The sequence below is a fragment of the Podarcis cretensis genome, assembly GCF_951804945.1.
Source record: "Podarcis cretensis genome assembly, chromosome: 5".
In the NCBI taxonomy this organism is placed as follows: Eukaryota; Metazoa; Chordata; class Lepidosauria; order Squamata; family Lacertidae; genus Podarcis; species Podarcis cretensis.
In genome coordinates this window covers 65,552,257-65,579,934 of record NC_137174.1, presented here as the reverse complement: position 1 = coordinate 65,579,934, position 27,678 = coordinate 65,552,257, and the positions used below count along the sequence as shown (strand labels likewise).

Here is a 27,678-nt window from a genome sequence, read left to right as displayed (position 1 = left end):
AGGGGAAAATTCACAATAATGGGAGTGGGTGGGTGTCTTTTCTTCACTTGGACTTATAAGATTATATCAACAAATTGAGTTTAAAGTAAGCTAACAGGACATTTTCTCTCCGCACTGGTAATCGCTAAAGAAAAAAAAAGTGAATGGCATTAGTGCCACAAGATGGTTTTGACAGCTTACAATTCCCAACTCCTCACACACCCTGAGCACCTTCCCTGAAAATCATCATGACATGCAATAAATATCCCAGGACACATTTGGATATTATTTTTCATACTGCAGTTCTAGTTCTAGTCACATTTGCTGAATTTGCAGTACAAGCTATTCACCTCTAGCAGCTATGCTATGCCTCATCACTGAACAATATTCCCATAGAAACATGCTACAAGCAGACACTAGCAAGGCTATGCTTGCAATTGTCAGACATAGGTCTTTACCAGGTGCTCGAATGCAAATCTGTTTGTCAGTCTTGCTTCCTCCCCCAAATGCTTTCTGCCTTGTATAGCTAACTTAAAACACAATCCATACCTTTATGCAATTAAAGAGTACCATTTGTTGCCTTGCCCCACAAGTTCCAGAACTGTTATGTCCAGTGAGAAACTAAGCAAGTTTGTGGATCCGTGACGTCACAGGCATCAGCCAGTCAGCACCCAGTGCACACCCAGTTTCTCTGGGAAATTCAAAAGAACTGTTTCCCCCAGAACTCAACCCTAGAGAAAACCATACCACAGCATGTGAGTAATCCCCACAACTTAAGCAATATTTTGTTTGTATGCAGCCAGTGTTATAGGAAGCCAACTTCATAAAGAATAAAGGCCTTAAAGTCTTAATATGAATAAAATCTAAGAGCAGCCCTTCAGAATCAGCACTATACACACAAATTATCAAGCTGCAGGATATAATAATCAGCTGTGTAAAAGTTCACCATAGAAATATATCTGGTGAGTCTACAATTTGGTGATTAAACTAAAGGTTTGAATTTTGACCTCACAGCAAGTAAGTACCACAAATTACCTTGATTTCCAATACTTCAGGGGCCAGTTTTCACCCTCTGTTTGCCCTGGATCTCCCACACCTGTACAAGCCACCTTTCAACTGTGTGTGGAAGGCTATTGTTATTGTTCATTATTATGGTATGCATTTTTGTGTTTTCATATTGTAAACCACCCTGTGATCTTCAGGTGAAGGGTGGTATAGAAACTGAAGTAATAATTTCCTGGAGCGGCACTCCATTGGGCACCAAGACAAAGGCCAACTCCCAGGCTACTGTGGTGGCCAAATATGCCTGAGGCAGCGCATTTTTGTAAGAGGTGATACATGACAGGCCACTTTACCTCAGACCGAAAGCTGGCTCAGCATGTTGAGTATAAAGCCAAAGTGTATCTGCTGCACATACCTCTGAGAGAGGCAGGCTAGGAGTATTTTTGTCTGTGGGGTCAGACTTCCACCACCATCACTCCTCAGGAGAGTCATCATCCCCAACAGCCATACAGTGCAAAAAAAGCTTTTGGAATATATACAGCACAAGCATGTCCTATTGCCAGCCATTTCTGAAGGTTGGAACCCTTTTCTCTTTTCTTTAGGGCTATCATACTTCTTCCTTCCAGAAAATACACAAACTTGCTAATAATCCATCTTCCTGCTTTGTTGCCTTTGTTATCAAGCCCTGCCAAGCATCCTGCTCAGGCACAACACACCAACACACACTACAATCCAGTTTTTTTTTATAAGGAATGGTCCAAAACTTGAGATGTCACAATCATCACAACCCTAATAAATAGCTCTGTGCTGTGCATGCAAAGACTCAATTTTCAGAATCATTTTGAAAACCTGAGCCCCACTTCCCATGCTAGGGCATATACATGGTTATATAAAAGTTTAGCATCTTACCCACCATTTTTATATTAATTCCTCTCTGAACAGTACATAGAACCAAGGAGTCACCTGCATGGAAGCAACTATAAATAAGACTGGGTGGGAGGAACTAAGAGTGTGAAATGAGGCTTCTTAGTGCTTTAATCAACCCTCACTTAATATTCCAATCAATAACAGTTCATTGCGAAGGTTACCGATACTGGGAGGCACAGTCAACTCAAATAGCCTAGTTGCTTTGGTCAGTATTATCTAACGAGCTACAAACATTTTGTTACTTTCTACACATTGCTATACATGTCTATTCAGAAGTGGGCCTCACCGAGTTCAATGGGGCTTGTTTCCAGGCAAGTGGGTATAGGACTTAGCCATATGGCAGTTAGCCAGTGGCCTGGATCAAACAGCAACAATTCCTTCTAGGTGAATAAGATGGTTTGTCAAGGAACCACTAAAGAGCACTTGGTGATACTTGAACATGCAAGCATGCAGGCTGGTAATAAAAGAGATCACAGGCTACACATCTTACTGTATAAATAAATGCAGCTTTGCAAATGCTAAAGGTCTAGGGCAGGCATCCTCAAACTCGGCCCTCCAGCTGTTTTTGGACTACAATTCCCACCATCCCTGACCACTGGTCCTGTTAGCTAGGGATGATGGGAGTTGTAGTCCCAAAACAGCTGGAGGGTTGAGTTTGGGGATGCCTAGTCTAAGGCAATCTTCCCCAACTTGATACTCTCCAGGTGACCAGGCTATAATTCCCATTATCCCTGACAGTTGTCCACACTGGCCTGGACTGGTAGAGGGCACCAGCTTGGGGAAAGCTGGTTGAAAACAAAACACAAACATGCTTGCAAAAAATCCACTCTGGAAAACAGGGAATCCACCTCGCTGTGTGTGACTTAAACAAAAGGATGCTCAAAGTGAGCATTTCTAAGGGTATGTGCACACGCTTTGCACCACATCTATAGGGAAAGTGTGGAGTCTTTGTTCCTAGTTAGTGAAGCATTTCACGCTATCTACTGGAGCAGGGGATAATGCCATACATCAGTAAAGAAGAACTTGTGGTCCTCTAGATAGTACTGGACTACAACACTCATCACTGGCCATGCTGGCAGGGGCTGATGGGAACTGGAGTCCAACAACACGGGTCACCTGTTCTCCACCCCATCATACATTAACCTGCCTCAGGGACCTGACCAGGAGAGACCCATCCCTTTGTGCCTGATTCTTGCCTCAGTCAAGAAAGCCTCAGGGTGTCCTGCCAATATGTGGACCAGCAAGCACTTCCCCTTCTAGATGGCTAGCAGTGGGGGTGGTTCACAGAGAACTGTGCAATTCAAATTGCATTTTGAATGCATTGCGTAAAAACCACATTGCAGAGAAGAGAAACCAAATGACCTTGGCACCAAACAGGCAGCTGCGTTTCAGACAATTGTGCTGGTTTTATATTATTGATCAAAAAAGAACTTTCAGCTGATCAATTTTTTCCATCTGTGATTATTTCCCTGCCTCCCACTCCCAGTTTCACAGCACCATTACCTGTCCTCAGGGCAAAAAAAGGCTTTGGCTTTCTCCTCCCTTATCTGTCTTCTCTGACTGTTGCATCTGCCTGTTGCATTGTGCTTTAAGCTTCATGTCTGCTGCATGCTTATGGGCTTCCAAAGATTAAGCTTGAGATGGAGGCCCCTGAATATATCCGATACTTTATCTTGCTATGAAGACCTTCAATGCCATCCATAGGCATATGCTCCTGAGTGAAAGGAGGAACCACATAGATTGGAAGAATCAAGGGACTAACTATTTGGTTCCTCTAGAAGAGAGATGAGGGAAACACCAGGTGATACTGGATTCTAACCCCTATCAGCCCAGCAGAGCCAATGGTCAGGATTGAAGAGAACTAAACTCCAGCAGCATCTGAGAGGACCACAGATTAGCCATCCCTGACCTAGAAAAATAGTCCATTTTTAAAAGAGTGTCTTTCCACTTTTATTGCTTTTTTAAAAAGAACTTTTGAACTAACCTTCAAGAGGACATGGCAAGCAACTCAATGGGGTGGTTTTTACTGAGCTTGCTTCTGTGCTTTTTATCAGCAGCAGGAATCTAGCAGGCAAAGAGACATAGAGACCAAGCTGCAGAGAAGGTTTCTTCACCTTCATACCAGCTGCTATTAATGGCACAAGGAGCAAGCCCAGAAAAAGGTATGGCAGCCTTACGAGGAATGTATTTGAAAGAAAGCCATCCTGCAATTGTCTGACAAGCTTAAAAGATTGTTTGAAGGAAAAGGTATACTGTACTGTCCCATTCATATCTTCTTTGAAAGATGGGAGAGACAAGAGAAAATCAAACTAGGAATGGCTTAGTGATTTTTTTTCTTCTTCCATGAAGATAAACCAAGATGTTAAAATATGCATCTATTTAAATAAATCAGCATGAGTCAGCCTCTGCAAGTCTGGGGTCCTCCAGATTTTGTGACTACAGCTCCCATCAGCCTCAACCAGCAAAGTGCTGGGAAATAAAATCCAAAACATTTGGAAGGACATAATATTGGCAGAAGGCCAGCACATGTATAGAAGGAGTGATCCTTCTCAATTCTCAAGAGATGCCAGGGACATTAGCTTGATTTGGAAGAGTAGGAAGTGGTCTGGCCATTTCTGCACTACAAATATAAGCCAGTTTCAAGTCTACTTAAGTGCCTCATGACATAATCATAGATTTGGGGGCTGCAAGGGGATTACAGCATGGTGTCAATGAGTTTAGGTAGGTATTTGTTCCAAGGAAAAAATGTTACAACAGCATATTCATTAGAGATATGCACTAATGGAAAGAGCTCCTGATGTGGACACCTAACAAAGACACACAAATAGGAAGCAATGGTTTAAAAGCATTTGATCAAGAAGATGAACATTAGTGTACTAAATTTCAAAAGGGAAAGGTTCAATGGGATGGAACTAAGAATGAATCGGCCTACCACACCACTTGCCTGATTAAGCCTCTGAAAGAGTGGCAAGCTGTGGAACTCAAACTTCCTTGAAACCATGCCCTCTCAGATAGAAAGTTAGCAGGTGCTGAAGAGGGTCCAGTTCAGAACCAGTCTCCCCCCGGGATCAAGACTGGAAAACTGATAAAAATTTAAACGGGGGAGGTGAAGAACTAAGCATTTTGAGTGCAGCTGCCTCAGATAGCAATTCAGGGAGGCCAAAGAACCACAGGTCACACGAAAATGCCAAAGACATCTGAAGGGAGCTAAAGCTAGAAGTCTCTCAGCCAAGATGGTGAACTGGGAATGCTTGGTTTTAGAGGATGGAATCAACATAGCGAGCATAATGGAAATAGAGTGAAATGAAGAGAACCAGTGGGACATGGTTATCTCCAGATATAGAGTCTATAGATGGTGTAGCTCTGTATGCCAAAAGGGGCATTTTCCTGCACAGAGTCATTGTGGGTGGTGATACAGGAGCCCAAAAGTAATTTAGTACTGGTATGTGCTTTCATCCCCCTGATCAAAATGCTCAGGGAGATATTGAAATGGTATCAAGGAAGTATCCAAAAGAGGGAATGTTGTAGTTATGGGTGACTTCAACTACCCTCACATAGATAGTTTACATATGTGTTCCAGTCATGAGAAAGAGATAACATTTCTAGAAACCCTAAATGATTGTGTCCTAGAACAATTGGTCACAGAACCAACCAGAGGGGCAATGACCCTGAACCAAATCTTGAGTGGCACCCAGGGCCTGATGTGAGATAATAAGAGTTATTGAGCCAGTTGGGAGCAGTGTCCATAGTGCTATTAAACTAAACATACATGCCAAGGAAATCCAACATGGTCACATTTGACTTCAGAACATGAAACAACCCCCAATGAGGGGACAGGTAAGGAAGCTGAAAGGCAAAGTCAAGAGGGCCAAATTACTTGGGAGTAACACAGTATTGGAAGCTCAGTTAGAGTGTATGCTACAGATCAGGAAATATACCATGTGTTAGGAACTGCGGGGCAGATAGTAGTGATTAGAGGGGAAGTCTAGGCCTAAGACAAAATAGAAACTGACAAGTCGCCAGGTCCGGATGGCACCTGAGAGTTCTCAAAGAGCTCAAAACTTCTAACAAAAAAAAAAAAAAAAGGAGGTGTCCTTCAATCAGTCTTCATACCCCCAAACTGGAAAGTACCCAATGTAACACCACTTTTCAAAAAGAGATCCGGGAGCCTCCTGGAAATTACAGGCCGTCCCACGTAAAATGGAGAAAGTATAGAAGAACAAGCTTTGCTGAAGTACAGCAAACATGGCTTCTGCAAGCCTAAGTCCTATCACAAGATAGAACTCTTAAAGTTCTTTGAGAGTGTTAACCAGCATATTGATAGAGGTGATCTAGTTGACATAGGTTACTTGGACTTTCTAAAAGCTTTTGACAAGATACCTCTCCAAAAACTTCTGAGTGAGACTTCTATGAGGAAACGGTTGCAATGTTTGGGACTTTTTGGTTTAGAGGAAAGGTAAGTAAAAGGAGATGTGATAGAAGTTCTCTCTGTGCGCTGTAGGGTCAAAGTGGATAGAAAAATGTTTTTCTCCCTCTCTCATAATACTAGAACCCTTGAACATCCAATGAAGCTGAATGCTGGAAAATTCAAGACAGAGAAGAGAAAGCATTTCTTCACTCAGAGCATTGTTAAACTATGGAACTCACACCCACATGAGGCACTGATGGCTACCAATCTGTATGGCTTTAGAAAAGGATTACACAAATTAATGGGAGAGGAGGCTATCAACAGCTACTCACCACAATGGTTGTACCTCCACTGTGTGAGGCAGTATGCCTCTGAAAACCAGTTGCTAGGTATACTAGTTGCTACCACAGGTGAGTGAGTGCTATTGTGCCCGTGCACTGCTTGGGGCTTCCCGTAGCCATCTGGGTGACTGGTCTAGTTCAGCAAGCTCTTCATATATTCTTAAAGTTTGCTCCCCAAACACAGGGTCATGTATGTGGCTACCCAGCAGCAGCAGAGGAGTTGGGGAGGCACATCAGGTTCATAGGCAATATGTCATTTGCCAGGAGGGCAAATAGTGGGAGGGGCCTTCTGATGCTCTTCCCAGAAGCACCCGACACTAGTCTACCCTATGGGAAGTGAGATGCCTGAACAGGTGGATCTTTGATGTGATGAAGAGCAGGGCTGTATATGTTCAGAGGCACGCCAAGATTTCACACATCCCAGAGGTGAAATTCAGATTCTGAATTGGGCAAGGGGAGAGAGGAGGAGTAGAATGTTCATTGTGAACTGCTATATCCTTTTTTTATTGTAAGCTATAATATTGTAAGAGACTTAAAGTCGAGTCCATGAAATGCCTAGGAAAGTAAAGCAAAACAGATCCTGGAGGTTGAGGCTGCCCCTCTGTTCCCCCTTGGGTTTGCAAATTGGACCAGGCAGATGGATCACACATGCAGAAGGGGTTCTGGCCACTCTCCTCCCATCTGAGCTAGCTGGGGACCTCTGGGCCGATGAAGGGATGGGGGCCAGAAATGGAAAGCTGGGAGAGAGCATCTCCAGGTGGTGCTGGCTATTGGCTCTGCCTTCAGAGCCTGGGCAGGTATCTATCTAGCCACTGGGTTTTAATAGGAAGGAAGGGGGGGGAGGGGAAGACTCAGAGTCTTGGCCAGCAGCAGGGTGTGTCTTCTCTCCCGGGCCTCGTTTTATTTGCGCAAATCCTTCCCGGGGGCGGGGGGGGGGGACAGAAAAAAATCGCCTCGTTAGGAATTTGCCTGTTTGCAGGGTGGGCAGGGAGAGAGAAGAGAGAACACATCTTCAGATAGCCCTGGGCTGGCTACTTACCCATCATCTATTTTCCAAAGGTGGTGGTCCCCCCCCCCTCCGTCGAAAAAAGGGCACATTATCGTCTCCTTGTATCTCTAGCAAGGGCGGGGGAAGAGACCCGGTTCTCCAAAAAGGAATCCACACCATGCGATCTAAAGCTGCTCCGCGCTGTTCATTCCAGCGCCACTTTGATCTTCCCGTTTTCTCCTCCTATACCGCAGGCAGCAATTCCTGGGCTAGAAGGCTCTCCTTGCCCACCCCACCTCTCCGTGGGCATCCTCTCCCTCCGCACCACCCAAGAGCGGCGTTCTCACCCACCCGGCCCCACAGATCAGACGGCGAAGCCGGGAAAGGGTGGGGGGAGGCGGGCGGGCGGGCGGGCGCCCAGCGACAGAAGCGCTCCCGCCGGCAGAAGTTGCCGCAATGCAAGAGGCAGCGCGGGCACCTCGAGTCCATTGCGGAGCGCGGGGCGTCGCTCCGGAGGCTCCGCCGCCGCTTCCCCCTCGCGGCCAAGGGCTTCGCGAGCAGCACCTGCCGCAGCACCCGGCGCCGCCGCCGCCGCCCACACCCTTTGGCCAGGAAGGGCGCCGCGCCCGACGGCTCCCACTCACCGCTTTGCTCCCCGAGGAAGACCAGCTTGAATTTCCTCAGCGGGTTGCCGAAGTCTCCTCCCGCGGACATGGTGCCTAGCTCCGGGGAGAGGGCAGGGCGGAGGCGGGGGGCAAGCGGGCGCGGCTGCAGGCGGCTCCGTCGGCTCGGGGAGACCGGTCGCCTTGGCCCGTCTGGCAGGCTGCGATCGGGGCGCTCTGCAGAGGGGGAGCCGCCCGAGCGGGGAGCAGCCTGCGTCGGTGGCCGGGCAAGGGCGCGCGTCCACGGCGGAGAAGCAGCGCTGCTGCTGCCAATGCTGCTACTGGAGATGCCGGAGCCAGCTCTGCCCCTGTCGGCTGTCGCCCTGCCTCGCCTCTCCCGTCCGCGGCGGCGCCTGCGCTCTGCCCCTTTCCCGGCTACTCTGATGTCATGCTGGAGCAGCCAGCAAGCCAATGCGGTGCTGCAGGAGAGAGAGAGAGAGAGAGCGAGCGAGCGAGCGGCGCGGGTGGGGACGTACCAAGACGAGCTTGCTGGAGGGGCGGGCCCGTCTGGAGGGGGCGGGCCCGCGCCGGTGTGGAGGAGGCGGCGGCGGGGGCACCTGCTGCACCTCCCTCGTCGGGGCCCAGCACACGACTACGTCCCCGCCGCTGCCTCACGCCCAGCAGGTGTTTCTCCTCCCCACCCCCTCCCACGCACTCCCCACCGGCACCTGCTGGGGCTGAGCAGGTGGAAAGGAAGCCACAAGTGTGTCTCTGCGGGGGGGCGGGGGGGTGCAAGCAATTGGGCTGAGACGGATGATGAGATCATCCCCTTGCAATCCACGTCCATTAATCCGGAATTGCAACCTCCCGCTAGGTTTGCTGCGCTTTGATTCCTACAAATCCTTCGCAGGGATTCCCGCCACTCACAAGGGGGCTTTAGACGGCTGCCTTTCTTGAAAGGGCCTTCGCTCAGGGGCGACCCAGCACCTGCTTTGCATGCAGATGATCCCTGCTTCAGTCCCTGGCGTCTGCAGGTAGAGGTTGGGAATCCTGGAGAGCTGCTTCTGCCAGTCAGAGCCACGCAAGGGTGCCCAACAGGGGGTCCTCCAGATGTTGCCCAAAATCCTATCAGCCAATGGTGAGGAATGATGGGACCAGTAGTTTGGCAAGGTCTGGAGGGCAGCTGGTGCAGATCAGGTATCTTCAAACTTTTCAGACCCAGCACCCACTTTCAACCCAAACATGCATTTCTTAATCTTTTACTGTATATTAGCATGGTATATTAGCTCCTGCCAACCTAGCAATTCGAAAGCACGTCAGAGTGCAAGTAGATAAATAGGTACCACTCTGGCGGGAAGGTAAATGGCGTTTCCAAGCACTGCTCTGGTTCACCATAAGCGGCTTAGTCATGCTGGCCACAGGACGCTGTACGCCGGCTCCCTCGGCCAGTAAAGCGAGATGAGTGCCGCAACCCCAGAAGAAGAGAAGAAGAGTTTGGATTTGATATCCCGCTTTATCACTACCCGAAGGAGTCTCAAAGCGGCTAACATTCTTCTTTCCCTTCCTCCCCCACAACAAACATTCTGTGAGGTGAGTGGGGCTGAGAGACTTCAGAGAAGTTTGACTAGCCCAAGGTCACCCAGCAGCTGCATATGGAGGAACAGAGACGTGAACCCTGTTCCCCAGATTACAAGTCTACTGCTCTTAACTACTACACCACACTGGTTCTCCGTGACTGGACCTAATGGTCAGGGGTCCATTTACATTTTCCTTTAGCATGGTAGGAGTGCTCCTGTTGTGACCCACCAGGGACCAGACCCACTACCCTATAGTCGCCTTTCACTGGGCGTCCTTTACCTGACCCACTAGTTGAAGACCAAAAGATAATACTGATCTAGATAGACCAATGGTCTGGTTATTTATAAGGCCACTAAGTAATGTTTCTAACCATCTTCTGTGTTGACAGGGCAGGGTGGACAAAGAACTACATACTGCATTTTACCCCTTTGGTGTCTTCATTTCTGGGATGCCATCAGGGCCCAAGATCTACATCCTCATGGAAGGGGCAAAGAGGTAGTGGGAGGACCTTGAGTGAAAGACAGGAAAGTGGAGATCTCTCAGGGTGAGAGGCTGGAACCACCCTGAGACCTCCAGGTATAGGGCGGTATATATATTCAATAAATAATAAATATTAAAAATAAAAAGAGGAAAGGAAAGCTGAGAGCTGGGAGGGAAGGAACTGTCATTTTTGGTGGGGTGGAATTATGAGCTAATTCTGTGCAGAGTTTAGACACTTGTGCACTATTTCTGCCCTTTAGATATCCTGCTGATGATTTTCCTCTCCCCTCATTTTCCTCAAGGCTGTTTTTGTTAGATAGGTAGTGCATTTTATAGCTGTACCCAATGTAAGTCTATTATGAGACTCTGCATTTTGCAGGGGCTGTGGAGTTCATTGCCTGAATGAAATGGTGTATAATTTGTCATTGCTGCTTAGCATGACTTCATTATGTATTGCTTATGATTATGAACTGTATTTATAAAATTTTGGTATTGTATTGTATTTATTTAATATATTTCTATCCTGCCTTTCTCCCAAGTTGGGATTCGAGGTGGCTTGCAATCCATAAAAACATCAATTATAAAATACAGAATAAGAAAATCCCAAACAGGTTAAAAATAATAATCATGGCTGGGCAAGGACTTCTTGTGAACTGATTTGGCAATGCAATGAGACATCCTGGCTGGTGGGCACAGTAGCAGAATGACCAGGTACCCCAAAATCACAGAAAGAGAAAGGGCTAGCTAACAAACAACTGTCCATCTTCTATTATAATTCCCTACTCACTCTGTATTTCCCCGTCCTGTAACTGCCAGAATTATTCTTTTCTTCCCATGCAATACTAGCAACCCCCAATCACAGAATCCGACAATAAGCGAATCCACACTCACTCATCCACTAGTCCTATAAGGGTTCATTCTAGGATAGAAGCCTCTTGAACCTTGGTTGCCTTCCCCTAATTTAAGCATAAGAAGATATATTAGAAATCACCTAGACCCTTCCTAAAGGAATGCCTCCCTCTCACCAAGGAGTGTCCATCAGTCAAACACAACCCAATAAAAGCAAAATAAACAAACGGTAAAGGGGTGTCACTATTGTCATAACCCCAGAAGAGCACCCCAAAAGGTGTCACCCAATAAGCCACAGGTGTTTCCTGTCCCCCCTTCTTAGGATTCTGCCAGGACTTAGCAAAGCAAAGGCTGTAAGGTTGCCAGGAAAAGGGTAGGATGGGGAACTCAAAACCTCTTCCCATCTCCTGCACACCTTACAGCAACCAGTAAGTGTCTTCATGGCATATCTCATCCTTACAAAGAATCCTGGTTGCATGCACCATTTTCAATTGAATAATGATATCGTTGTTTGTTCTATATCTCGTGGTGAAACTTGGGCAACAGATTAATATAAAACATTATTCTGGATCATGCACAGTTCATCCATTTGGTTTTAGGCTTACTGTCAGGCCAGACTGGGGAACCTGCAGCCTTCCAGATGCTGTTTTTGGACTTTGATTCTTGTCAGCCCTGCCCATTGGCCACATTGCCCAGGACTGACCGAGCCTGGAGTGCAACAGTGTTTGCCACACAGTTTCCCCACTTGAAGAGAAAGCTAAATGGGCTTGTCTATGCTGCTTGAAGATCCCTAAGGGCTCTGGCATCATAGGGAAAGCACAAATATATGCTTGCTTGCTTTCTTTGTTTGTTTCCTGCAGGCTCCAGGAAGAAATATACTTTGAAAACAATAACACAATGATAGATTGTAAAGGAAAATGCATATTTTAGGTAAGGTTACCAGATGTCCCCGTTTCCCAGGGAAGTCCCCGGATTTACAAATCGGTCCCCTGACAAAATCCATCTATTTAGTAGGTTGAAAAGTGTCCCCGGATTCATTGAAAAAAAATCTGGTAACCTTAATTTTAGGTGATCTTATCCTCAGCCAGCAAAAGACTCTTTCCAGCATTTTGTCATATGCTTTGATCAGTATGATTGAAAGTGACTTGAGTGATGAACTAAGGAGAAATGTTCAGTGGCTTAAGTCTGCACCATTAGGTCCTTCTCCTTACCCCCAAATATTCAGACCACAATCTCATTTCATGAGTGCCAGATCATCTTCTGAAATAGATCCAGGAGCTTCCTCAAGTTTTGTGCTCTTTGTGAATTATATATGTATTTACTAGTAAGATGCCTAGCAAATGGTGAAAATGTGTCTGGAAGCATGGTCATAAAAGTGGGGAGGGAGTGCCGCTCCCAGTTTTCTTTTGTTTCCAGCATAGAGATAGGATAAAGATTAGAGTGATTAGGAGCTGGAGCTTCTGGTACTGAGCTGACATTTGGCATGACGCTTCATGTGTACACATACGTTGGTCTCCTCCTATATCTTCAAGGGATTGTTGCATTGGCACTGAAAATTTAGAGTGGCACCCATGTTTAATACAGGACCGTAAGTTTCCATCAGACTTGTACAGGGACCAGAACTGGTTTCCAGCGGGCTTTGCTCCACATAGCTTTCCTCCACAAATAAAATTGGCCTCCTTTCCAAAGGAGTGGAAGGTTTTTAACGTGCTCTCAGTCCTGACTGGGAGCCTACTTCTGGTTTCATAACAGAAGTTAGTCCCAGACCATATCACCTTTGGGGGAGATTATTGGCTGAAAACTGATGTAGGGTTCACATACAGATAAGAAGCATGGTGATGGATCAGGACGCTGTGTGGCTGCTTCTCCTTCAAAGCAAAAGTGTAAATAACACTGCATGCAGTTGGGCCCTAACAGGCATATCATTTCTTTGCTCCCATCAGAGCTCTCTTTAAAAAAACCCAAGCTGTAAGCATGCTGTTTGTAAAGCATGAATAGTTTGATCCTTAATCTAAAGTATGTTCTGGGCTAACTGGTGAAAAAGCTTTATTAAAGTTAGAATCATTGCACATACTGAAGAACAAGCTTTGCTGAACAGTGAAGAGGCCTCAGCATTGCTTCACCAAATGGAAAATTGCCCCTGACTCACCAATCAGAATCGTCTGAGAGTGTGAAGAAACATATTTGGCAGGGATTTGATACCAGGGGCTCCTTTTGAGGTTTTAACAAAGCCGCTAACCAAAGTGTGAAAAGTGAAGGCAACGGGGGTGGGGAGAAAGGTGATGCAAAGGAAGTAGAGATTTATATTGCAGCTGGTGCTATTTTTTCATAAATGATCTGAGGCTGGGCACTAGGGTGAGCAGTGAAGCTGCTAAACTGTGTTCCGCCACAAGTTATTCTGGATAGAGTAAACCCAAGTGGTCCATGAAGATCTCTAAAAGCACTGGAACCTATGCCCTTCCAAAGGTTATTGGACTCTCAATTCCAGCCAGCCAATGGTAGTCCAGCAACATCTGGAGAGCCACAGGTTCCCTGTCCCTGCCTAAAACTATCCTGCCAAACACAAGGGCAAATGAGGTTCATATATAAGCAAAATGATGCTCATTGTAGTAAAACACTCCCAGCATATATTGGCAATATTTTGGGTTGTGTATAACTCAGTGAAAATGTCACATGTTGCAATGGTGACGAAGTCCATTTCTGTGTGAGGGATTATTAGGAAAGTGATTGAAAATAGGGTGGCCAGTATTGCAATGGGGACCTTGTGGTTCCACAGAGAAAATACTTCACACAGTGCATAGTGAACTTGTGGAATACACTGCCACAAGATATGATGCTGGTCCCTGGCTTAGATGGCTTTAGAGGGGGACATATATATTTACACAAACATACAATTGATGCGAAAAGAGGCTTCTGAGCAGTTTACAGAATACAAAAAACCAGTTACACAACATTATTAAAATACTTAATTGAAAATGTGCAATAAAATGGTACCATATAAACATCCACAATTAAAATATGTGGTTAAAAACAATTCCGTTAAATCACAGCAAATAAAACAAGAGACTCGGTTCAAGAGATCAAGCGAATGCTTGCATGTGCTGAGCACCCTCCAGCCAAGGAAGGGTCTGATAGCAATTCTTTATTGTTAAATGCACTTACTTACAGCAGCTCCTATGGTATCGCAGACGCATATGCTTCTAGCATCCAGGTCTAGGCAGCTGTTCCCAGGTCTGTGCCCTGTGAAGCAGTTGCAGCAACAGTGGGACCATGCTCCCCGCCCCCCCCTCCCAGCTTATGAACCTTCATCTGATGGGGTTTGCACATGTAACCTGAGGCTTCTACACAGAAGCCATCACTGTTCTTCCATCTTCAAGCGCCACTTGGTTCTAGGAGACAGGGCAATCAATGGTGGGGATTCACACCTCATCTGAACAGCCTCTTCTTCTGCGTCTGACACATTCTGCACCTCCACCTCTGGCTGCTCTGACCCATCCTCTTTTCTTCTTTCTGGCTCCTGCTTCATGAGCAGCACCAAACCCCATACATTGCTGGTCTCCTTCCCTGAGTCAGTCCCCAGCCCCTTGCTTCTGCCACACATTCACCACAAGGACAGCAGATCCTGGATTTACCGTATTTTTCGCTCCACAAGATGCACCTGACCATAAGATGCACCTAGTTTTTAGAGGAGGAAAGGGGAAAATCCCCTTTTTTGAGGATCAGCTCAAAGTTGTTGAGCTTTGCAAAGGGAAAAAATCCTGTTTTTATGGGGTTCAACTCAGAGTTCTGCAGCTTCTTTAGGAAAGGAAAGGGAGCTGTTTCTACAGTTTCCAGACAGATAATCTAATCATCCAGTCACATGTCTCTGGGAAAACAAACAACCTCCATCTGCAGAACATTCAACAATGGAGGCCTGGGCAAGAGGCGGGGCCAGAAAGGGAGCCAGCGATCGACCACACATTCACTCCATAAGACGCACAGACATTTCCCCTTACTTTTTAGGAGGAAAAAAGTGTGTCTTATGGAGAGAAATATATGGTAGATCTTTATTTCCCCCTTGTTCCTGGTGTTATTTCGTCACTCCTTCTTCCTTGGCAGGAAGTTGGGGCGCCATTTTGTGGTGCCGAAATGTATTGGGCCAGCCAATGCATCACTTTTTATACCCCCTGATCAGTTGGTTCTAATGTTTGTCGAAGAAGCACTCAGGAATGACCCTGCGAAGGAAGCAATGGCGTCGAGCTCTTGGAGAGTGCATTTTCATCAGTAAAAAGGGAGAGTGCTTTAATTCACTTTATTAGTGCTCATAGCAGTCCTTGTCAAGGACAGAGGGCAGTATTATTATTCAGATGAGAATGTGAGGTTGCAGTATCATGACTTTGCTTTTCGAAAGCCATCTACTATAGCAAAGCTGGGAGCTGGATGTTAATTCAGACCAGAACCTTCCTTCCAACCCTGAATGACCGACTTCTAATTTTAAAGGCTGATCTTTCCATCCTCCCACTTTGAAATATGATTTCCCGATTTTGGCTTTGTTCTTCATTGAAGTTTCCTAGATAGGAATAAATCTGGGAGGGGGCTGGAGGGGGTCACGGCTTACTGAAAGAGAATATGCTTTGCATATAGATATTCCCAGGTTTAGTTCCTGGCATCTCCATTTAAAAAGGGCCAGGTGTCAGGTGATGGGAATGAGACAGGCCGAAGACCCCAGATAACTGCTGCATTGCCAGTACTGGGCTAGATAGTCTGATCTGTGCTAAGGAAACCTCCAGTATTCCTTACTATCTCAACCAAGCTGCCCATGAGCAAAGCTTGTAAAATCACAAAGCAGCGTTTTATTGGGAAGCCAGTTCCTCTACAAACTAAATTACAGTATACTTCGCAGAACCCAGACTGCTAGATTCTGAGCTCCACACAAGACCTAAGTGCCTTTAATTTATTTATTTCATAAAATGCCTACATTGCTTGATTGCTGTTGTTGTTTTTAAAAAACCCCTCAAAGCAGGTTCCACTTGCAGTTTTAAAACTCACTAAAACCAGCACTCCAAAAGGACTATATCACCATAATTTAAAGTTAAAACGGCTTGTGAAGTCCTAAACAGTGCTTTTTTCCCTAGAAAAATAGGTGCCGGTTCTCACCATAAAATTGTTACAGTACGCGCCACACTTTTTAACAACAAAAAATGAGGGGCTGGTACTGCATACCCTTGAGTTCCCCCTGGGAAAAAGCACTAAATAATTTTTAGCTCACCAAATTGCCATGTCCCAAGTAACCAGGCCTGCCTCAAAGTAAAAGTACTTTTAAAAACCTCAAGTAGTTACCAAGTAAGATCTAGGTCCATCAGACTGATGAATGAGCTAGTGTCTGCTTGCTAGATTTGTAATATTTAGCAGTACGTGTTTAGCAAGCATATTTTTCAAGCAATTTAAGGTCTTGCCTGATCTGCCTGAAAACCCTGCATCTAAGAGATGCAGCAGCCCAGATTTGGCAAAAATTGATCTCCAGGCTTCAGCATCAGCCACTCTCACAAACCACCACCATCCCGGTCTGTTGTTATTGATCCTATGTGCTGTGGCATCCAGTCAGGCGAATGGAGTGCGGAAAATGCCTACCTGCTTTCCAGGAGAGCCCCATCCCTTAGTTGTAGCTATTGCAAAATAGGCCATTGTTTGGGGAGCTGATGAGAACACTGGTGTGGTCGGCTAAGGCTATTATCTTACCAAAAAAATATTGTCTGACTAGCTCAGCAGCCTCTTCTTCTAGATTCTAACCCTCACTTGATACGGGATCACATTCCTGGAAGGGATCTAAGTGGATCATCCAGACAGACCCTCCTAAGCACATAACAAAATTTTGAATAGCTGTGGCTTTTCCTTTTCACTATAGCAATGATGGAAGAAGTTACAGTTGAGGGGCTCTTCCTTTCTATGTGAAGCCTCAAGGTAGCAGACTCTCCTCTCCACACCTAGACCTTGTATTTTCAGGGCATACCTGGGCTAGAAACTTTTATAGGCTATGTACAGTGCAACTGTCATGACTTCCCCCAAATAAAGGATAGGGGACCTGTGGGCCTCTTGGTCAGCAGTAGCCAACACAGTGGTCTTTAGGTGTTATTGGACTCCATCTCCCATCAGCCCCCAGCCAGCAGGGCCCATGGTCAATGTCATAGACTGGCTGGATGCAGAGGAGTGTTGAGAGGCACCAGCTGAGGAACTCCCAAGGGATGAAGACTCAGAGCCAGGGGATTGGTGGTGGGACAATGATGAGTGGTCAGAGGGAGAAGACTGGGAGGAAGAGGCATCGGAAGCTGGAGAGGTAACAGGGTGTAGTGAGCAGTGAGCGGCCATGACAAAGAGCAATCCCAGAATCAGAGGCAGAAGTGGAGTCTCTTCTTCACTAGTCAGGCTGGTGAAGAAGCTGGGGTGTCTCCCCTTCCTGCTGTGACTAGTTCCCCCCTCCCCTGGTCTCCCAAAACCAGAAGAGTTATGAAGAGTTGGGTGCAGAGACAGGCATGGCAATGGCGTCTCAGATTGCTTGGGAAGGATCTGGGGGAAGAGAGCTATGGGAAGGTGTGAATTTCAGTCCCCACAACTGCCCCATAGGAGCAAGATCTACCAGGACAAGTTGCTGTGTTCACTGGGCCCAGCCTTTGGAGTCAACCTGGTTTCCTTGAATAGAGAGTTAATTTCACTGATGCTGTGTGATTGACTGCTGACCTCCTCACACCCACTGCTGACAGTCAAGGATGATGGGAGCTGTAGTCTAGCATCATCTGGAGAGCCACAGGCTCCTTAGTCCTCCCTTAAGTTCCAGCCTACATAATTTGGATTCATCACGGATCCTCCCAATAACAGGTTTGTGAAATTTGCTTTCCTAAAAGGCTTAGAAACCCAACCAGCCAGCCAGCCAGCCAAATGCACCTGGAAACAAATCGCAGTTGGAAATGAGCTACTGGCTGATGCTCAGTTTCCTCTGCAATTTTATTCCTATTGCTCTGTGGCAAAACCCCCCCCCAAAACAACCCAAACCATAATAATAGCGGGTGCTCATGGGGGAAAGAAACAGCTGGCAAAAATCATAAGGAGACGAGTAAATGCAAAGAAGGTTAAGTGAGTTGCTATGATTGACTGGTTATAAATATATGCCTAAAAAGCTCTTGTGACTCTGAGTAAGCAAAACTTTGCCTTTGGGATGTGAAGAAGGGCAATGGCATCTGCTAGAGCTTGAAAGGAGAGGCCAATCAGTCATGGCCATGCATATAGGGCTGGAAGTTGCTCAAAGGTCGTTCAGTTCCAGGCTCTCACATTCTAAGGATACAGAAAAGATTATCTTAGATGTTAACTGTGGTGTGAATTTCTATAGGCAGCCTGAAAATGGGTGGGATGGGTGGCTCTTGAACCCAGACCTCCAGCAACCAGTCTTTGGCACCTTGTCTTCTAGGCCCTCATCAAATCAGACAGAGGAGGCTCTGAGGATAAAGGGGGCCACCAACTGCATAGCCTAAACACTGTCACAAGAGCACAAGAAGAGCCCTACGGGATCAGGCCAAACCCCCAACTTGTCCAGTATCTTGTTCTCATCTGGAAAACAGATCCTATGAGAAACCACAAGCAGGACCTGAGTGCAACAGCATTTGCTCCCCTTGTCATTTCCCGGCAACTGGTATTCAGAGACTGATTGCCTCCAGCAGTGGGACATAGCCATATCATGGCTAGTGCTCTTGACAGCATTGTCCTCTAGGAATTGGTTTATTCTTTCAAAGTTGTCTCAAGTTGGTGACCATTCATTACACCCTGTGGGAGCGAATTCCATAGATGAACTAGGTGAATTCCATAGATGAACTAGGTGTTTGTGTGAAGAAGTACTTCCTTTTGTCTGTCCTCATTCTTTCAACCATTCTTTCAACATCATTGGATGTCGCCAGATTCTAGAGTTATGAGAAAGGGAAAAGAAACCTCTCTCTGTCCACACCAACTGTCCCCTACACACACTAACTGTCTGGTCAATAGGAACATGCCAGCTTATAAAACTTTCTCATACAAGGGCACAAACAGGACAAAATGTTAAGTCTATGAATGAAGAGTCTGAGCAACATTGGGCCTGCAGGAGGTGGGCAGGGAGAGTTTAACTCTCTCCTCGCCACCTCAGTCATGGTACCAATGGAGGCTTCCCTCATGCTGCAAATAGCAGCTTGGGGGGGGGGGATTTCATCAGAACCCCAGCCAGGGTTGATGGGCCCTGAGCAGTATGTCCACCACCCCTGACCTACCCACCAATGATGTGAAAATGGTGGCAGCCTGTCCCCAGCTTTGCTTGCTATGAAATGCACCCTTAAGAAACAACAGGATAGATATTAATTGTGCTTAAAGTTGTGTGTACTTCTCAAGCCAGGGGTGAGAGTGCATTGGATGCAGAGGAGCAGGAGGAGAAAGAGAACAGACAGATGGGCAGTTTTGCCAAAATGACTCAAACTACCCAGTAAAAGTATTCCCAGTAAACTACCAGGTAAAACTATTTTGTGATGATTGTTAGAGAAATTGCAGAGAAGTGGCCCACTAAGGAGATACCTTCCCGGGCCATTAAGATGTTCTCTAGCAGTCACCTGTTGATTCCGTTCACCCTGTCCTGTTCACTCTCCAATCAATATTTGGATCAGATTTGAAGCAGGGGTTGAAGTCATGACTTGGAGCAAGTATTAGTGGGCAGTATTAGTCTAGAATGGACCAATGAGCTGACTCCGTACAAGGCAACTTCACATGCTCCCAACACCAATCCACAGCAATATATGCAAACTAGCCACTGGAGGGAGACAACTGCACTCTGCTGACCTGAATTACACAACTTCAGGCAAGGTCTTCTCACAGGTCCGTTTATTGCCCTGGGCGTCAGTCAAACCTTCATCAAAACAGAACCCAGGGTGGCTTAAGTATCAAGGCAGTGATACGTGATCTTGTTAAACTGAGTAGATTGAACTGCAGGCTTGTGGGAGAGAACAACAGGATGGTGGAAGCACAACTATCCCTCTTTTGAGGAAAACACAGTTTTCATACTAATTTGCCAGAGGAATTCAATGTACAAGAATGGAGAGAAGACACTGCTCTCTTTCTCCCACCCTTTTGTTCTCAGGGATTGCAGCTGAGCTCATGTAAGAGCCATGCTGGCAGGGGCTGATGGGAATTGTAGTCTAAAACATCTGGAGGGGGCCAGATTGGCAAAGGCTGCTCTAAGCCAAGGTTCCCAGCCCACAAACACCTGTCTTTTCACCCAAGCATTTTCTGTTTTACAAAAGGCATTAACAGTGCAGTATTACACAAGTTAGAGGGAAGCAGGTGGCGCTGTGGGTTAAACCACAGAGCCTAGGACTTGCCGATCAGAAGGTTGGAGGTTTGAATCCCTGCCACGGGGTTGTTGGTTTCTGCTCTCTTCACTGTGCAGCGAAGTGCTTGTCACGAGACATGTGTTTACATTCCACAGTCTGTGCTGTTGGGCTTTCCCACGGGAAAGGAGACTGGATGTGACGTACACTGGTTTCCTGTTTTTCACTAGAGTTCTCTCCATGCTTCAGAGGAGAGAGGATGCTTTCTCTGCTCCGGCAGGGGCAAGATGTTTTTCTGTAATCTACCAGCTTTGAAGTGTAAATAAAGTAATATAGAGTATGTGGCACGTACTCCTCATCATTCCACTGTGCTTGGGACACTGCAAATTAAACATCCCTGGTTATGGGGCCCAGAAGAAAGATGCAGTCATCTGAATGCCGGCAAAAGGATCGGAATGCAGAGGGACGGATCGGACGGTATCTGCCGTCAAGATGATTGATGAGGTATGTGCTCATGCTCCGGGCAGCCTGCCAGCTTCTAATTAATGGCTTTATGGCTGGACTCTGAACTTTTATGGCCATTTTGCCGGGCACAGGCAAAGGCTCAAAGGAACAAGCTCCTATGCTGGGGGAAACCGAAAGTAACTTTTAAAAGTGCTTTTGGAATAAAGCAGCTGCAGAAAACAGTGACGCAGCTTGATTTAAGGCAGCAGAGAGAAAGCACTTTTGAACTTGCCTTTGGAATCAGGCTTGAAGCAGCAGAGACGCAGCTTGTATAAAGCAGCTTGATTTAAAGCAGCAGAGATGACGCAGAAGGCTAATGCCAGAGTCATGATGGCTAGCTGCAGAAGGCTGGCTGATGCAAATGGGGAATCTGATGCCAATCAGCCACATGCTCAGCTCAGAGTAGCCTGTGATACTGCCATGATTCAGAATGAAGCAGACAGCCAGGGTGATAGCTGCATGGGTAAGGGGGAGTCTTCACAGACGTCATCCCAGAGTGCAGTGGAACCACCAGATGGCGCCAAAGCTTTGAAGGCAGTGAAATGCTACTCGTGTGGACGTCTAGGCCATATGAAGAGGGAATGCAGATATCCCAGGGCCAAGACAGAGCAGCGCAGCGGAAGCTCATCGCGTGGAAAAGGCCAGAGCAAAGGCATAGGTCCGGTGTCCAGGACAACGCAGCACAAGGCAATGGTCTCACGCTTCACTCCAAAGGTTGCAAAGGTCCAGAAGACGTCTAGATCTTTCTTCGTTGCACCACATGTGCAACGATAAGCGACTGTTCGTGTCTTTTACACAGTAGGAAGGTGCGATTCACCAGGCGGATGACCACACAATCCCCAGTAAAGGCTACGGAACTGTTCTTCACAGTTTGGACTTATCGATACAGGATGTGCTTTACGTACCAGATGCCAAACATAATCTGCTCAGCGTTGGACAGCTGAATGAGCAGAAAATTGACGTTTCCTTTAAGAACAAAAGGTGCATCATCACAAAGAAAAATGATTATGTATTGCATGCTGAATATGTTGATCGTTTGTATGTTTGGTATTATGATGATGTTGTGCAGGATGAAACTTGTTGCATTGCAGGTTCTAACAAAAGTTTGCATGCAGAATGTATTCACGATTTTCACCGAAAATTTGGTCATTTGAATTTTGAGGCAGTATCTAAAATGCCTGCCTTGGTTGAAGGTATGACTATTAAACCCTGCAGGTACCACATGAAGTGCAAGGCATGCGCAGCAAACAAGGTGAAAATGGCTGCAAAAGGTAAGGTGTCTAGTAGGCAAGCTACAGAACCATACCAAATTGTTCATGCTGATTTGGTTGGACCACTAGCGCCCTCTTTGGGTGGAAACAGGTACTTCATGGTTCTCATTGATGCATTTTCCAGGTATATTCATGTGTACAATCTCAAGCAGAAATCAGAGGCTTTTCCAAGGTTCAAGGAATTCTGTGCTTGGTTGGAAAATGTGCATGATAAGAAGATAAAAATTCTTTTCACTGATCGCGGGGGGGAATTCACTTCTCAGCAGTTTGAAGCTTTTCTGTCTGAGAAAGGAATTCAACACGATTTGTCTAGTCCTCGCTCGCCATGGCAGAATGGACTTTGCGAGAGGGCAAATCAAACATTACTTCAAGGGTTAAAAACCTTGCTGCATGATGCCAATCTTCCAGGGAGTTATTGGGCCGAATCTCTCTCGTGTTTTGTTTACAGTTATAATCGCAGGTTATCTTCAGCGATTGGTTGTACCCCCTATGAGAAGATGTTTGGCAAGAAACCATACATCAAACACATGAAAATTTTTGGTTCTGACATGTGGGTTCACTCACCACAAAACTCCAAGTTAGACAAGCGTGGTTTGCATGGTATCTTTCTAGGTTATCAGAAAGGGTCTTACAGAATAATGATGACTGACTCTAAGACAATTAAGCTCACAAGAAGTGTTGAGTACAATGCCAAGTGGGGGGAGAATGTGGGAATTTTCCAATGTTATCCTGATGACAGTGATGAGACTGAGGATAGTCAAAAGCAGCCACAGCAACCCACACCCACTGATGAAGGTTCTGATTCTGAGTCTGAAACTGAATCGGGTGATTCAGAGGATTTCAAGAGTGCGAAAGCCTCTATGCGACCCTCTGAAAGCTCTGATCAAGAATTGGAGGAACCATTGTTCACAATAGGTCACTTTTCTCCTAAGAAGGAAGAGGAGAGTGTTGAAGACCTAAGGCTAATTCGCAGGTCACAAAGAGCAACAAAAGGCAGACCTCCAAAGAGATTTGCTGATGAGTTTGCCAAGATAGCAGTAACAGCTGTTAAAAGCTCCAAGAAGGTATTTGAACCTTCAAGTTTCCAAGAAATCCAGGATTTGGATTCAAAGGAAGCTGAGCCATGGTTAAATGCCATGAAGGCTGAGCTTGATTCCTTGGAAAGGAACAAAACATGGGACCTTGTTCCAGTAGTTCCAGGAATGAAACTGCTTGGAAGCAAATGGGTCTTCAAAGCGAAGACTGATCAAAATGGCAAGGTAGTCAGACACAAAGCCAGATTGGTAGCCAGAGGTTTTGCACGGGTACCAGGTGAAGACTATCACGAGACCTACTCACCCACAGTGAGGTATGAGAGCATTAGGCTTATGCTCAAGCTAGCTGCAGAGGAGAATCTACACATTAGTCACCATGATGTGAATACAGCTTTTCTGTACGGATCTCTAGATGAATCACTTTATATGCTTCCACCTGATGGCGTACAGGTAAAACAGGGATTTGTTTGTGCTCTGAAAAAGTCCCTTTATGGTCTCAAACAAAGTGCACGGTGTTGGCACACAAAACTCACTGAAGTATTGTTTTCTCTAGGTTTTCAGCAAGGGAAAGCTGATCCATGTGTATTTGTCAAAGAGGAGGGGCAAAAGAAATTGTATTGTTTGTTTTATGTTGATGATTTATTATTCTTTTGGGATGATGTCACAATGTACAATAACGCCCTAGCTCAACTGAAAGAACACTTTGACATGAAAGATCTTGGTGAGGTAAACAACTACCTATCTCTGGAAATAGAAAGAGATCAAGATGGTAACATTCTAGTACACCAGTCACGGAAAATTGCTGATGTGTTAGGCAAACTAAACCTGATGGATGCTAACCCTGTAGACACACCGATGACAACAGGTTATCAGGTAGATGACACTGAAGAAGCATTTTCTGACACTACACTGTACAGAAGTGTGCTAGGCAAGCTAAACTTCATTGCCAGATGTTCAAGACCAGACATTGCTGTTAGCTGTAATTTGCTAAGCAGACAAGTCAACAATCCTACTGTTAAGGATTGGAAAGCTCTGAAACGCATAGCGCGGTATTTGAAAGGCACTATGCATTACAGACTGAGATTTAACAATCAGAAGTCTGGTGGTCTTGAGATATTTGCAGATGCAAGTTTTGGAAGTGACACTACAGACAGGAAAAGTACGTCTGGAGTTTGCTATATGTACAATCAGGGTCTATTTGATTGGTCATGCAAGAAGCAAACAACAGTTAGCTTAAGTACTTGTGAAGCTGAACTGAATGCACTGTCTTATTCACTTAAAGATTGTGAATGGTTGTTACAATTGTGCAAAGACATGAAAATTCCTGTCAAATGTCCAATCCAGGTTTACCAGGACAACAAAGCATGTTTGGCTTTGCTGAATTCTGAAGGTTGTAAGCAAAGCACGAAGCACTTGCAATTGAAGTTGCAACATGCTAGGGAACGTATTCAGAAGGGACTCGTAACGGTGTCCTATATGCCAGGTAATGAAATTCCTGCTGATGTATTGTCCAAGATTGTATCAAGGGATCAACACTGTACCTATGTGCAGAAGTTGGGTTTGTACTGATATTGTACGAACACGCTGCCCAGTGATGTTCACAGAAAGGGGGAGGATGTTGGTTTCTGCTCTCTTCACTGTGCAGCGAAGTGCTTGTCACGAGACAGGTGTTTACATTCCACAGTCTGTGCTGTTGGGTTTCCCACGGGAAAGGAGACTGGATGTGACGTACACTGGTTTCCTGTTTTTCACTAGAGTTCTCTCCGTGCTTTAGAGGAGAGAGGATGCTTTCTCTGCTCCGGCAGAGGCAAGATGTTTTTCTGTAATCTACCAGCTTTGAAGTGTAAATAAAGTAATATAGAGTATGTGGCACGTACTCCTCATCATTCCGCTGTGCTTGGGACACTGCAAATTCAGCAGGGGTGAGCTCCCATTGCTCAGTCCCTGCTCCTGCCAACCTAGCAGTTCAAAAGCACATCAAAGTGCCAAGTAGATAAATAGGTACCGCTCCGGCAGGAAGGTAAATGGCGTTTCCATGTGCTGCTTTGGTTCGCCAGAAGCGGCTTAGTCATGCCGGCCACATGACCCAGAAGCTGTATGCCGGCTCCCTTGGCCAATAAAGCGAGATGAGAACCGCAACCCCAGAGTCGGCCATGACTGGACCTAATGGTCAGGGGTCCCTTTACCTTTACCTATTACACAAGTTTACTCAGAGGTGTGTTCAGTGGGGCTGACTCCCATGTAAGCAGGGTTGGCCTGAGACCTTTTGGTGCCTGAGGAAAGGTATGTCACTGATACCTCCTCCCTCAGATCTGGGCCTGTGTCCTGGCAGGGAGGGAGGAGACCAGTGGCAACACAACTCCCCGCCTTCCACTGCAATGCCTTGCATCTTACAGTGCCTCTTGAACATTATCTCACAGGGTAGACCTGTGAGCTAAAAAGGTTATAGTGCCACCCAGTGGTACTTTGGTTTATAATGGCTAAATTTCAATATACCTAATCTACCATAAATCAGAGATGTTAAAGATGTTGGTTTGTTTGAGCCTTAAAAATGTAAACAAATTCTCCCCTCTCCCCCTTTTTGGAGGGCAAAGTAATGAAACACAAGGTGTTTTCATTTTAAAAATAAAGAAACTAAGGTACTTCCATCATCAGATATGATGCAATTTCCTGTATTTGAAACAAGCCAATCTGTTTTAGAGAGGATTCGCTGAATGAAAATTTTGATAAGCTCCATTCCATGTATCCCAAGATCAGACGTGGCATCACTATGGCAACGGAAAGGCCTGGAGGCAAGGAGAACACTAGGAGTCTACTCCTTCAAACACATACACAAATAAATAGAGATCAATAAAAAGCGTGAAGAAATCGGGGGAAGTTGATTTTATTTAAAAATTCAATATATATATCACAACAACTAACTTTATACATTGAGTGGAATTTACGTCCACTCTACCTGTGTAATGGAGGAGAGGGGAGAAGAGAGAAGGCACGAAAGTGGGCTGGCCCAAGCAGAGTTATAATCCCCGCCCCTCCTCCTTGTTCCATACCTTGGTCAATCCTGGCATAACGTAACATGTTTGCTGGAGTCGGTCCATACAGGGAGCCGCCGGCAAACAGAAATGGTCGCTCCTCACCAACTTCAAATGCTATTTACACAGTTCTCTCGACTTCATCAGTTTTTGTGTTCCATTCCCATCCAAAGGACCTGCTTGCTTTTCCTCCAACCCATCTGACCTATCTCCTCAGAAGAATTCTCCACATGTTGAGCCTGTCACGGGGGCTGCAGAGTGCGTACTCTCAATCCCAAAGATGGCTTCCCTCGCTGTAATTTGCTGGCTGCCCCTTTTTCTTTCCGAGGCCTGGGAAGATTTTCAAGGCAGCTGCCTCTTGAAAAGGTTAGCCGGCAGCACTGGCTCTTTTTAACACTGATTAGGTGCTTGGTCACTGAGAGTCCTGTTTGTTCTTCATTTGACAACGTGTCCCTTTAAGCTGAGCTACCCACGGCAGATGCTGATAATGCAGAGTTCTAAAAGTCCAGCTGCTAATATGAAATGGTTCCCTTACAGTTTTATTTTTACTTTAAAAAAACAAAAGGCACAAAGGCCGAGTATTGTTAGTAAATACAGGCATGGAACTAAACGGCCATAGAGATGGGTCTGGTTGCGGCGCTATACTAGGCCAGCAGCTTTGTCTTGCACGTTGTATTCCTTGTTCTTCGTCACCCTCCAGCCGATTACGGTTAAGAAAAGGATGCCAATGATTTTGTAACCCACTTGGAGGCCTAGGTATCTGTGCCAAAGAGAAAAGAGAAGCAGGAGGCGGACACAGTGAAACTTGAATGGAACAGACCTTGAGATGAAAGCAACCTTCTGTTTTAGAAAGACACCCAGAAACAGACTGAGTCCTCAGGGACGCAAGTGGAATTGTAATAGGGCCTTAGTAGACTAAGTACCCAGACTGCTAAGTTGGATTCTAGAAAACTTCAGACAAATTCACACATGCATGCAGTTGCATGAAAAGGAAGTTTCTGGCATTGGGTGTGTGGAGGGCAGGAGCGAGGTGGGGAGTTGCACATCTTCGCCCTTTAAGCACCAACAAAAGTGAATAGCTGACTGGGGCTGTCCAATGAAGCGCATTCAATCTGTGCTTTCTCTATGCTGAAGTCAAGTTCCCCATTTTGTGTGTGTGTGGGGGGGTGTGCCTTTTTAAAAATTACTTTTGCTTGGGCAGGTTTGCAGATGTCAGAGCCCTGCGGGAGCATGGCACCCATGATGAAAGCAGGAAGTCTGGGGATTGTGGAGAGAAATCCCTTCTCCTCCAGTTTAAATCTTGGAGCCAGACTTCCTAGCCTCAAAATAAAATAAAATAAAATAAAATAAAAAGGGGGGGGGTCTTTCT

At 45.9% G+C, this 27,678-nt stretch overlaps 3 protein-coding genes and 1 long non-coding RNA gene across 5 annotated transcripts in view; 1 reads left to right on the top strand and 3 right to left on the bottom strand.

Moving 5' to 3' along the window:
- The window catches only part of RAB6B (RAB6B, member RAS oncogene family), a 57,516-nt gene extending 48,840 nt beyond the window's left edge, over nt 1-8,676 (bottom strand). Inside the window, exon 1 of the mRNA XM_079977324.1 lies at nt 8,290-8,676. Coding sequence (XP_079833450.1) covers nt 8,290-8,359 — 70 coding nt within the window. The 5' untranslated portion in view covers nt 8,360-8,676. The remainder of the gene's footprint in view (nt 1-8,289) is intronic.
- Nucleotides 1-27,678, bottom strand: part of WDR53 (WD repeat domain 53) — a 374,347-nt gene that overhangs the window by 262,505 nt on the left and 84,164 nt on the right. The gene's annotated exons all lie outside the window — the stretch shown is intronic.
- Nucleotides 646-26,145, top strand: LOC307216777. Its single transcript, XR_013839304.1, has 4 exons — nt 646-734; nt 6,458-6,726; nt 12,015-12,084; nt 25,978-26,145. It is a non-coding gene; the product is annotated as an uncharacterized lncRNA (long non-coding RNA).
- SLCO2A1 (solute carrier organic anion transporter family member 2A1) overlaps nt 26,146-27,678 on the bottom strand; it is a 61,067-nt gene continuing 59,534 nt past the window's right edge. For both annotated transcript variants that reach the window (XM_079977275.1, XM_079977276.1), the window contains exon 14: nt 26,146-27,069. In XM_079977275.1, the coding sequence (XP_079833401.1) occupies nt 26,949-27,069 (121 nt within the window). In that variant the 3' untranslated portion in view covers nt 26,146-26,948. The remainder of the gene's footprint in view (nt 27,070-27,678) is intronic.